The sequence below is a fragment of the Mandrillus leucophaeus genome, unplaced genomic scaffold, assembly GCF_000951045.1.
Source record: "Mandrillus leucophaeus isolate KB7577 unplaced genomic scaffold, Mleu.le_1.0 Scaffold1665, whole genome shotgun sequence".
Taxonomy (NCBI): domain Eukaryota; kingdom Metazoa; phylum Chordata; class Mammalia; order Primates; family Cercopithecidae; genus Mandrillus; species Mandrillus leucophaeus.
Genome location: NW_012101660.1, coordinates 10,886 through 23,418, shown reverse-complemented (window position 1 = coordinate 23,418; position 12,533 = coordinate 10,886). Strand labels below are relative to the sequence as shown.

The following is a 12,533-nucleotide window of genomic DNA, read 5'->3' as shown; positions in this document are numbered from 1 at the left end:
GACTGGAAGCAGAACCGTATCCCCTCATGGAGTTTTGTAATCTCCAGGGAGATGCTTAACCATTAAAAATTCATGATACAATTATTCTTAAAGGAAGTGGTTTTTAAGTTCACCATAAAACAAGTTGTTGAGAAAGAATTTATTAATCAAATATTCTAGGAAACAAGCTACCAAGCAATCTTATTAAGAATATTCAACCTGAATATTTATACCCATAGAAAACTATTAAATGTAGAGATATAAAAAGACAATGCACATATGAATCAAGGAACAGAGATGTCTTAAAACAGAAAAAGACTTCTAAATTGTTAAACAAATCTTGGATCTGATCTAAGTCAGAGTTTGCACCTTCTTGACTTCGCCAGTAGATGCTGCTGTGAAGTAGAACAAGGCCTGCATAGATTTGGACATTTGTGTGCTGAACTCTGAAAATGACTTACCCACAATGGAAAATAATCCTTACATTCATTTATTTGTTTGTATTTTTGTTTGCTTGCTTATTTATGTTTCAATCCACTGAAAACAACTTGGAAAAACATTTTTTAAGATAACTATCTTATTTTCAATATAACTTTATGGTTTAGAAAGCACTTTTTTGAAATTATCTGCTTACTAACCTTTCAACAAGGTAGGCAAGTCTTGTTATCCCTAATTTCCTGACTAATTTGAGACTCATTGAGATTACTTGACAGGCCTGATTTCTTACAGTTATTAAGTTAGTAGGTCATAGTGCCAGGATTTGAATACTGGATTTCTGACCCCAAGCCCAGCAAACTTGTCTTCTACACTCCAGATTTATAAAACTTGATGCAAGGATCAACGATACGAGTGTTCATGTTAACTGAATCCAAGAATACATCAATGAACATATACAATTACTTTAACCAAGACTTTAACCTTAGGAGTACATTTCTTAAGTGGCTGAAAGACAATTCTGGAAACATTTGGCCTTAGTAAAACTCAGGGAAGAGATTTCTAATCTAAGATTTGATAGGAAATGAAATAAAAATCAATTATAATTTCTCGTTTGTTTGCAAACCTAATTCTTCGTTAAAGTGAAGTCAATCAAGTAATTGTAAATAGAAAGCTCTACAATTCTACAATATATACTTGGTAGTAGAATGTTCTGAATATATTTTAAAGGTGTTAATACTTATAAGCCAATTTACATTGTAATAGACAAGGAAAATATATCAACTATGTTTAGTTCATATATTATCTCTGCCAAAAAATTAGCTCTACTGGACATACTTACATATGTACTCGAGTGAAAAACTGTTCCAGTTTGCCTGGGACTGAGGGCTTCCCAGGACATGGAACTTTCAGTGCTAAAGGTGGGACTATCTTAGGGAAACCAGGACAGTTGCTCACTCTACACACACAAATAATATTATTTTATAAATATATATGTGTATATATATAATATATATTTATTACACACACATCTTTCCTCCTAATAGTCTGAGTCATCTTGCACAATTATTTTACTGTGCTGTAATATGGTGATGCCTCAGTATTTGGTGAATGAAAATATGTGACAATGTGCTAACATAAGCCAGCATGCTGATACTTCTCTTTAGATATTTTATCTCAGTTTTACACATTTCTTATTTCCTCCTTTTGCTAACACCTATATATTCTCAAACTCATTAATTTGCTTAGTTGTTATTGTTTTTTTTTAAGTCAGATATCCAACTTCCCGAGAATTTGTAAAATGTATTTTCCAAGTTTAGGTTATGGGTGTTTTAGAGAGAATAAAGTGTGTAGTTGTATTTTATTTTATTTTATTTTGTTTTATTTTTTGAGATGGAGTCTCACTCTATTACCAGGCTGGAGTGCAGTGGTGTGATCTCGGCTCACTGCAGTCTCCGCCTCCCAGGTTCAAGAGTAGCTGGGATTACAGGAGCGCACCACCACACCCCGCTAATTTATTTATTTATATATTTTGAGACAGAGTCTCACTCTGTTGCCAGGCTGGAGTGCAGTGGCGCAATATGGCTCACTGCAACCTCCACCTTGCAGGTTCAAGTGATTCTCCTGCCTCAGCCTCCCGAGTAGCTGGAACTACAGGTGCGTTCCACCATGCCCAGCTCATTTTTTGTATTTTTAGTAGAGACGGGGTTTCACCATGTTGGCCAGGATGGTCTTGATCTCCTGACCTCGTGATCCGCCTGGCTCAGCCTCCCAAAGTGCTGGTATTCCAGGTGTGAGCCACCTGCCTGGCTGTAGTTTTTAAAATTAAAATAAAAATTACTGGATCAAAATTAGATTGAATGATCAACCAACTAAAAGATTAAACACGACACAAGGATATTTTTCTCTCACATAAAAGAAATCTTTCCTCCTAATAGTTTGAGTCATCTTGCACAATTAGTTTACTATGCTGTAATATGGTGATGCCTCAGTATTTGGTGAATGAAATTCACCAAATTTCACCTTCAACCTAGAAAGTGGGGGTTGCAGTGAGCGCAGGCAGCCCAGGGCTGGCTAGATGGCTTCACGACGATCAGAAACCCACGCTTCTTCTGTATTGTTGCATGGAGTCTCATGGTCTAAGATGGTTGCCGAAATTCAGCCCATTACCATATTCCAATCAGACAGAAGGAGGAAAAGAATCACATGTAATGTTTCAGCATTGGTCAGAACATAGTTACATGGCTGCATCAAGCTGCAGGCAATGTTGAAAAATATAGAATTTACTCTGAGTGGTCACATGTGCCACTAAAGCTAGGATTCTCTCATTTACAGAAAGAGAGAAAATGATTATCTGGGAACAATTATAAGTCCATAGAACTCCTAGCTAGACTTACTGCTCTAGCAGATGAAATTTCTATTTTTTTAACCCAAGAATTATTTTATTTTCTTCTATTTGTTTGTTCTTTACCATAAACATGTAATTACTTTAAAAAATTAAAAGTTTTCTTATATTACATTCTGCCAGCATATGAGTTTGCATTTATCTTGGCCTGCAACATCTGGCATCACTTAAACATGTATAATTCGTGTTGCAGCGTGTAAAGGAATTTAAATCATGCCTAATTTTCTGCCTAAGTTTTGGGTCTAGTTTTTCTTCTTCCAGCTAGGAGTTCAAGTCATATAGACAATGGCTAGATAGGGACTTTGCGTGTGCCCAGTGTGCCTAGAGCCTTGAATTATGTGATCTCCAAGAGTCTGAGACTGGCCTATCAGCCCCTAACTATAAGTGATTTTCTTAGAGACTTAGCCTCTTTTGTGGGTTTCACAAATGGGGTGAAGCTATACTTATATGATGAACATACTCAGAAATTATTAGATTCATGGAATTTTATTGCTGAAAGGCACTGAGTCCAATCATCTCCTTTTACTGAGAAGATCCAAAGGAGTTATGTAACTTGTCTGACACCTAGCTAGTTAGTTACAAAATTACTCCTGGTCCTGTCTCCAAACCTCATGAAGAGGAAATGTCCTGTGGCTGTCCATGCCCTATCTTTAGGAGGACGTATCATCACTGTGGGTCCACCACATTTCAGAAGCAGCTTTTCAGAGGCCCTTCTATCAGCCCTCACATAGACTCTACAGGAGAATGCTAGCATGGTGGGGAAGTTACCTCCCAGTCCACAGTGTGAAGGGGCTTGACCTTTCCCTCCTGAGTAAGTAAGAGAATAGGGTGTGCTTTCAGGGCAGGAGTTCTTTTCCAGATTCTTAGGTCTCCCAAATAACATTCCTAAGCCATGTCTTGCAAGCATCTTGTGTATCTGGGGAACTGTGATGATTCATGTTTGGTGTTTGTTTTTATGTTACACAGTACAGAAAGCTGTTGTATAAGCTCCTAGAATTGTCAAATGGGAAGAGTCCTAGAGATTATTTCATCAATTCCTTGATTTCTCAGCTGAGAAAACTAAAACCCACAGAGATGAATTGACTTGGTAGAGATAATATTTCTTGCTTATGATTTATAGGAAGCCAAACTTAAGTCTATAGTTGTTCATTCCTAACAATATTAACCATGCTGTTTACATAATAGTGTCTGAAAACTAATTGCCTACTTTAAATGAAAAGAGAAAAGTATGAGTTTGCTCCAAAACATCTCTTAAATTTATAATTAAATGACATGAGCTAGTTTTATAAAACATTTTATTTACAGTAGAGCTTTACAAAAATAGTCTTAATAAAATTAATACAAATCCCTTTTACAATATAACTTATATGACTATCTTCTCAAAAAAGTGACATTCGATTACAACACATAAACTACATTTATAGTTGTTAAGTCACCTTGTAGTATAAATATGTTTTCATCATCTTTTTTTTTGTAATAAGGTACACACCAATAACAATGAACAGTGGACAACAAATCTTATTTTGTTATTCTTCCAATGTAAAATTCATCTCTGGCCAAAACAAAGTTAACCAAAGAAAAGTAAAACAATTGTCCTTCTGTTCAACAATACAGTCCTTTTTAATTATTTGAGAGTTTATCTGACAGAGACACAGCATTAAACTGAAAGCACCATGGCATAAAGTCTAGTAACATTATCCTCAAAAGCTTTTTCCAATGTCTTTCCTTCAACTGTTTATTCACTATTTTGCCAGTACAAATAAAGATTGATCTCAACTCTCTCCTTCATTAGTCTCAAGTGTTCCTATTATGCATTGAGTTTTCAGACCTTCCCAACTGGCATGTATTTTAAGTGTGAGTTTCTTTCTTTGGCTTCACGTGGAGTTTCACAACACTTATGAAACATACTGAGCTCCTCCATGTGGCTGGATCTCTGTGACTCCCCATCCAACAATATTCCCCCGGATGTGACAAGACTCTGCTCCTCCAGTCTCTCTTATCTCTTCACTGCTAAGAACACTATCCCAGATATTGAAGCCTGTGAGTCTCCCAGAGAAGGCTAATGTTTCATCAAAGCCACCACCCACACAGCAGCCATTCTTTTCTTGGCCAATCTGCAGGATTCCTCCCTCAGGAACAGTGTGACCTGTGGCCATCTCAACAGTGGTAGCCACCAGTTCACCATTTACCCACAAGGATGTGAGCCCTTTCTCTGAATTCCAGGTGCTGCACAGGTGGGTCCACCTTCCCAGGGAAACCATGGTTTCAGCAACCAGTTTGTTCTCCTCTCCACCCACCACAAACACTATGGACTGGTAGCTGAGATACAGCTGGATTTCATATGGATTCCTCTTTGTGCCATAGGAAAACAGGATGGTTTTGTTTAACACATCTGTGGCTTTGACCCAAATGCAGGCACTGAAAGATTCAAGCCTCATTGGTCTCACTGGATGCACGCTTCCGAAAATCTTCTTGGAACGCATTGGGAATAAAATAGCTGTTTCACAACCTAGAGTAGCAAGAAAACAAGAAGAATATTAAAGAAAATATAAATTTATTCAGAATTATTCTGGCATTAGTTATTTCAACATAAACATTTTAATGACTATAATTGAAAGCTATATGAAACCCTACATTATGACTTAAGAAGCTTCAACTGTAATCTCTGCAGAGCAAAGAAAATGAGAAAAAAGGAAAGCCAATTGTCTTATCCAATGAAGCATCGAAATGAAGAGAAAGCATGCAAATAGAAGAGCCAACTAGTCCAAACCCACAAAATAACAAAAGCCATAACTACCTCCCCTTCCAATTTGCATATTTTGTTACTGCTTTAAAAAAAAAAAAAAAGTTGAATCACTATCAGTTAACTTCAGACAATAATTCTATAATTTCCAATAATTCAGAACCCAACCTGGTTCTCTCTTTTTGCCACCACCAGCTTCCTAAAATAATAAACCTATGAAATTCAGAAGACCTGGTTCACTCCATTTAGCCTTTACCAACATGCATTTTTCAGCAAAATTCTAGGATACTGATGTTATTGCAGAATACTTTATTTTATTTATTTATTTATTTATTTATTTATTTATTTATTTATTTTGAGACAGAGTCTCACTCTGTCACCCAGGCTGGATTGCAGTAGTGCGATCTCGGCTCATTGCAACCTTCGCTTCCCAGGTTCAAGCAATTCTCCTGCCTCAGCCTCCCAAGTAGCTGGGACTACAGGTTCACACCACTGCGCCCAGCTAATTTTAGTATTTTTTTTAGACATGGGGTTTCATCACATTGGCCAGGCTGGTCTCAAACTCCTGACCTTGTGATCCACCTGCCTCAGCCTTCCAAAGTGCTGGGATTACAGGCATAAGCCACCGCACCCAGCCTGCAGAATACATTTGAATACACCAAATGTTCTCAGATATTTGTAAACTTTGCAGAGTTTTTAGAAAACTACCTTTGAAAGGCGACAATGTATAATAATGATGACTAAGCTTATTGGGCATTCACTATGTATCAGATACTGTTCTAATCACTTTGTATGTCATTTTCATCCTCATGCCAACCCTAAGAGATAGTCTTTTACGTTCCTATTTTACAGATGAGAAAACTTAGGTAAAAGTAACTTACCTATGTTTACATAGCTGGTAAGTAGTAAAACTAGAGTTTGAACTTTTGCAGTCTGGTCACAGAGGCCACGCCCTTAACCAGCACACTACATTGCCTCTTATTAATAGAACCCCTAGATTTCTCTAGGAGGGCTAGAATCCAGATGGTGTTACTACTAATGAGCTGTGCAACTTTGGATGAGCCCCATAATTTCTCTAGGCTTTAGTGTTATCTTAAAAAGGCCTTTCCATTCTGCTCCTAATATTCTGCAAGTCTGTAAGCAGCAAGTATGTAGCACTCAAGAGCTGAATAGACCAAAAATGTGTTTAAAAATTCTACTTTGTCCATAGGCTTATAATTACTATTTAAGCAGTAACTGAAAATCTTTAAGAGAAGTACATTCTTTCAAGGGGCCTGGTTGGAGAACATGTTTCTGCTAAAGAGCACTTGGGAGGGGGACTTTCAAATCTGAGGTAGAAAACTCAGTAAGTTTCCATCACTGTCCATCTCAAGGCAACTTAGCAATTTGGGAAGCTGGAGATGCTGAAACGAAAACCTTTTACGTGTCCCTGGGAAAGAACAGGTGAGCTCTGCATCTATATATGTGTGTGTGTGTGTGTGTATATATATGTGTGTATATATACATGTGTATATATACTTACATAGATATGTATACATATATACGTGTATATATACATATATACATATTTATACATATACATGTATACATACATGTATATGTATATAAATGTGTGTATATATATGTGTGTGTGTGTATGTAGGTATTTTTTTTAAAAAACACCTAAATTAGGGCAGGTATAACAACCTAAAGAAGATTTGCCATAAGATAACTTTGAAAAGCAAACTCCCAGTACGGTTCCAGAATAACTGGTAAAGAGAACTTGCAGAACCCAAACATCCATGTAAAAGTATGGTAAACTACGTCAGGTTCCTACAAGTGGCTCAGGGCTAGGCTCTATTCTGAAAACATTAAACAACTATGGACCTTATCCTTTAGTATTAGGGATAGTCAAATAAAATATTGACATTCAGATAATCATATAAAAGTAACTACAATACTAAAACACAAAACTGGCTCTGTCATGCTTTGATTCTTTTTCACTAAATAATTTGAACTTCTGAAGATTTTTTAAAATTAATTTTTAATGAGGCAGTGATTCTTATTTCAAATGAAATTGCTAGGTACATCTTTTTTTTCTATCTGTGTTAATTAAAATCAAATAAAAATCATCGAAAAAATCACCATATCCATGGGCATTTGACATAGTCTCTATAAAGTTTCAGTAAAGTCGTGTTCAAGAGGGTGCCTACTGCAATCTAATTAAGTGATTTCCTCTTTAAATAAGCCCAGGGAGTCAGGATTGCATTCCAAAGCAGTCCTGGATTGCATCTCAGAGACTCAGCTTCCCTATAGGCTACACTGGCTGTATAAGTTCATGGACTGGAACCGCATGTTGGCTATTTTTGGTCATCTTCTTTTGGGGACCAGCAATACCCCAAAACGAGGCTCTTAATACCTCTTTAAAATGTCAGAAACTCTCTTATGAATTGGCTTTTAACTAATAGGTTTTTCTGATTATCAAAGACCAAATAAAATTAAAACCAGGTTCTTAGGAGGCTAACAACAGAATGATTAGGAGCCAAGCTGGCTGGAGACCAAGAGAAGATAAATCAAAGCATATGGGTAAAAGTATTATTGGATGTAATAAGGATCAACATTTTAGAATTCAGAAATACATCCCTCTTCTGCTCTAACTAATATGCAAAGATGAAGATAAAAAATAGAGTAATTCTTCAGTTTTTCGGGTGCATTAAGTGTACAATGACTTTATGTGGTTTGCAAAACACAAGACATTTCATCCATTAAAATGGCTGCAGAATTCTAATTTCTCTCCTGTCACATTGAGAATCTACTGTACATTTGAGTTTATGCTTTTTCTCCTCTGAAGCCCTATTTGGTATTTACTGATAAGCACCCCTCAAATATTTAGGAAATATGGTGTGGTTTCTGTAACTTTAAATGAAACATGCTCTCATTACATAAAGTTCTGTAATTTTAAATGAAACATGCTTCTTCCCCCTCCCCATCCAGCAAAAGTTGTTTTCTTGGAAATATGGGGAAGGATTCTCAGGAGAAATGCAAGTTATATTTTCTTACCTAGGACACTGATTTTCTAATATAATCCAAAATGATTGTCACACCATCATTTCTTAGAAGTTTTGGCATACAAAGGAGTATTGCTTGGCTCCGAATCTTCTGTTTCTTTCTTTTTAACCATCTTTAGAAAGTATTATTTTGGGAACCCATGTCTGTTTGGAGATTCATGGAGTGTCACATGGGATTTTGAGAAGCTGTCTCTGGTTTGAACAGTCTCTCTCCTGTTTGGTCCCAATTCTCTGAATCCCTGGGTTGGAGCTGGGATCGTCTACACGGATTGGCTCCTACACCTGACTGTTCCACGCTGAATCCCAAACTGCACACCCTCCGACCTCCCCTGTCGCGCTAATTCTACAAACCCCGGGGACTGGGGGACCCCTGGAGAATTCCGCTGACCCTTCAGGAGATGAGATTCAGTCTCAAGTTTCTTGCTGAGAATGGGCGGAGAGGAGGGGCCGTCTGAGGGGCTGGAAAACATCCCTAAACGTTAGCCTGGGCCCTGAAATAGTGCGGGAAACCAGAGCTCCTCTAAAGACAGAGACAGGATAAAATTAGAAGACGTGGAAATCCCTAACGGAGGGAAGCTGGGCGGCAAGAGGGGTCACGGTTATAATGGGCCAGTGGACTCCTGCAGCGCCTACTCGGATCGGGTGTCAGGGGCCCTAGACGTCTATTTCAAGACTGTAATGGTTACCTCCACAACTCTCTTTAGGGTTCCTTAGGACTGAGGAATACTTTTTTAAAGCCAATTTTCCCGCCTTGTATGGTGTGCCTGAGCTCTGTGACCGCGCATGCAGAAATAGAGCGGTGTGTGTGTGTGTGTGTGTGTGTGTGTGTGTGTGTGTGTGTGTGTGTGCTTCCCATGAAAGCTTCCCCTAGAAGGTGGCCTGGCCTGGCTTGGCTTGCCATTAAGCGCGCTCCCGGAACAAAGCCGCAGTGGGAGGTCCGGGCCCCGCTTGCCTCCTTACCTGCCGGCAGCCAGGTCCGGGCCGCCCAGCCCTGCACTGCGTGCAGGTCGGCTCGCGTCTGCCGCAGCTCCTCCAGCATCGCGGCCAGGGCGCGCCCCGCCTCCTCTGGGCGCTGCGTCTCCGCGCCCTCCAGGCGCTCCAGCCTGCGGCCCGCGTCGCGGCTGGCCTGCAGCAGCTCGTCCAGAGCACTAGCCAGCTTGGCCTCCGCGAGAGCCCCCTGCTCGCATGGCCTCGCCAGGCTTTCCGCTAGCCGGCCCAGCTCCTCCCGCAGCCTCTGCAGCTCGCCCCGCAGGACGTCGTCCGTGGCTTGCAGCAGCATGCCCTCTCTCATCTGCGAGTTCTCCAGCATGATGAAGAGCTTGTCCCAATTAGAGTGTTCCTGACGGCAGTCGCACGGCGTGGCTAGAGCGCGGGATACACACACGTTACCAGTCCGCCCAGGCCTGCCTTGGATGTGCTTTGTAAAAGCTGACCTCCCTCGGTGGTGCCAAGTTGCAGCCCGTCCCTGGCATCCCCCTTCCCTGGCATCCCCCTTCCCTTTAAGGACACCTCCGAAAAACAGCATGTAAATGTCTCAAAAACGACGGAAATCATTCATTCAGGTATAGATTAAGTTGTACCCTATGAAATCGCCGGTTATGTAGCTCAAAACAGTAAAATATCGGCGATTTTATATGATTCAACCCATTATGTACGTTCCAGAAATAACTTTGAAACCTCCATCTTTCTTCAAGTGCTTCTCACTTTTGCAAAACAAATTGTAAATTTTTAACTCGTCTCACTGGCTACGAAGTATACGTGTGTTATTTAGACCAAGAGGTGGATATGTAGTTAGGGCTAGCAGAGAAACAGTTAAAGTGAACTTACGGTCCTCAGTGGGATGGAGTCCATTGTCTATTTCGTTGTCCAAATTCACATACATGAGATCATAATCATCCGAGTTCTCGGCCAACACTGCAGACCAGAGAGCACAAAACAGAATCGCAAGGAGATGCATTGCTGGAGAGACGCAAAGTTCTTTCCACAGCTGGCGGGAGGAGACTCTCAAGTGAGCTGAATTTGAGCGGAGGAGAATAAGAGTGAGAGGCTGGAGCAGAGAGCCCTTAATAAATGCTGGGGAAAGCCTGAATGGGGATGAATGAGTAATGCTGGTGGCACTGCGGTAACGGGAGTTCCCCTGAATTTGGTGGGGGAGGGGGCTGGGTGGGAGGGCGAGGGAAATGTGGAAGTTGCACAATATTAAACCGCAAAGGTTTACACTGCAGTCAGATTAATTGGAGGAGGGTCAGAGGGGAAAGAGGAAGGAAACTAGGCTTTCACTGTTCTCCTGAGAATTAGCTGTTGTAACTTGAATTGATAGCAATGGGGATGAAGGAGGGGTGGTAGGGGAGACTGAAGGTCTCAGAGGGTACTGAAGCAAATCATAATTTCAGCATTTTCTGTGAGCTGTTATTATTTCACAACCCTTTATATATAGAAAACTTTCCATATTTCCTTTGTACGCTGTTTTACAGGTTGAAACTGAAAATGGTCTGATTCCAAGATAAACCAACATATTAAGAATTGTATGGCTCTGGAAGTCAAGTCCAATCCGAGCTATCTTGTCTTTAATACTTCTGGAGTTGCACCTATACTTTTATAGACTTTTTTGTGTTTCTTTTTTTTTTTTGAGACTGAGTTTCGCTCTCGTTGTCCAGGCTAGAATGCAATGGCGTGATCTCGGCTCACTGCAACCTCCACCTCCTGGGTTCAAGCGATTCTCCTGCCTCAGCTTCCTGAGTAGCTGGAATTACAGGCACCTGCCACCACGCCCAGTTAATTTTTGTATTTTTAGTAGAGACGAGGTTTCACCATGTTGGCCAGGCTAATCTCGAACTCCTGACCTCAGGTGATCCACCTGCCTCAGCCTCCCAAAGTGCTAGGATTACAGGCGTGAGCCACCGTGCCCGGCCTATGACAAACAACACAGTACAACTGGGTAAACCTAAAATGGGGGAAAAAACCTGGGGGGGAAATGAGTATACTTATTTAGTTATTTAGGTATGTTTCTTTTCATAACTTGGTAATATGTGGACATTATATTATTCTACAAGGTTTCAAGGCAAGGATCATGTTTTAAAAGTAAACTTAGAGATTTCTGCTTCTAACAATATATACAGGCCTGTGTTCGCATTATATTAATAAAAACTTAAAAGGTACAGATGAGCTCCCGTTAAAGTAAGGGAAAAATCCAGGGGCCAAAGATAGAGGAAAGCAAAAATAACAATCCCATGAGCTGATGCTAGGGTCCCTCTGGAATAGGAGTGAAGTGAGATAGGGGTTAATAGTTCTATAACCACCAAATGTTGGTGACTATGTGGAAGCAAAGCTTAGGCCAAAGGTAGAGAGTTAGAAGAGAGACCCTCATGAAATCCAGGACCCTCAGAGGGTTACATACTGCATTTCAGTAGGTACAATCCCACTTTGCCCTAGTACAAAAAGGTAGGAAGCAACCATGTCTCTCTTTGGACTCTACAAGGTCCCTCTGAGTTTGTGAATTTGGGCCTGCCCTCAGACATGTTTGGAATTCAAATATATACTGTCTGCCACTGTGGGGAGAAAAAAAAAAAAAAAAGAATTCACAGTGATATTTGAACATATGAGGAAGCAAACCACTATAAATGAGAATCAGCAGAAACCAAAAAGAATTAGACACCCCTCCCCAAGAACTTCATTTAGTTGATATATCAGCCAAAAACTAGAAAATAAATATGTTTAAAACTATTGAAGCTCTAAAAGAAGGAATTGAAAATATGAGAAAATAATAAGACATTGTCAAAAAGAAAAAGGCTAGGTGATTTTTTAAAAGAACCAAATATAACTTCTAGAATTAAAAGTTAATTGAAATTTTTAAGAGCTACAGACATGGATTAAGTGGCAAATTAAGAAAAGCTGAAAAGAATATTAATGAACTGGAAGACAGATA

At 39.8% G+C, this 12,533-nt stretch overlaps 1 protein-coding gene across 1 annotated transcript; it reads right to left on the bottom strand.

Moving 5' to 3' along the window:
- Window positions 1-4,096: 4,096 nt before the first annotated feature.
- PTX3 (pentraxin 3, long) lies at window positions 4,097-10,704 on the bottom strand. The gene is made up of 3 exons (XM_011976462.1): window positions 10,436-10,704; window positions 9,569-9,970; window positions 4,097-5,327 (listed from the first exon to the last, which is right to left on the bottom strand). Exons 1-3 carry the CDS (start codon window positions 10,563-10,565, stop codon window positions 4,714-4,716), a joined length of 1,146 nt encoding a protein of 381 aa, XP_011831852.1. The 5' UTR covers window positions 10,566-10,704; the 3' UTR covers window positions 4,097-4,713.
- Window positions 10,705-12,533: the final 1,829 nt, after the last annotated feature.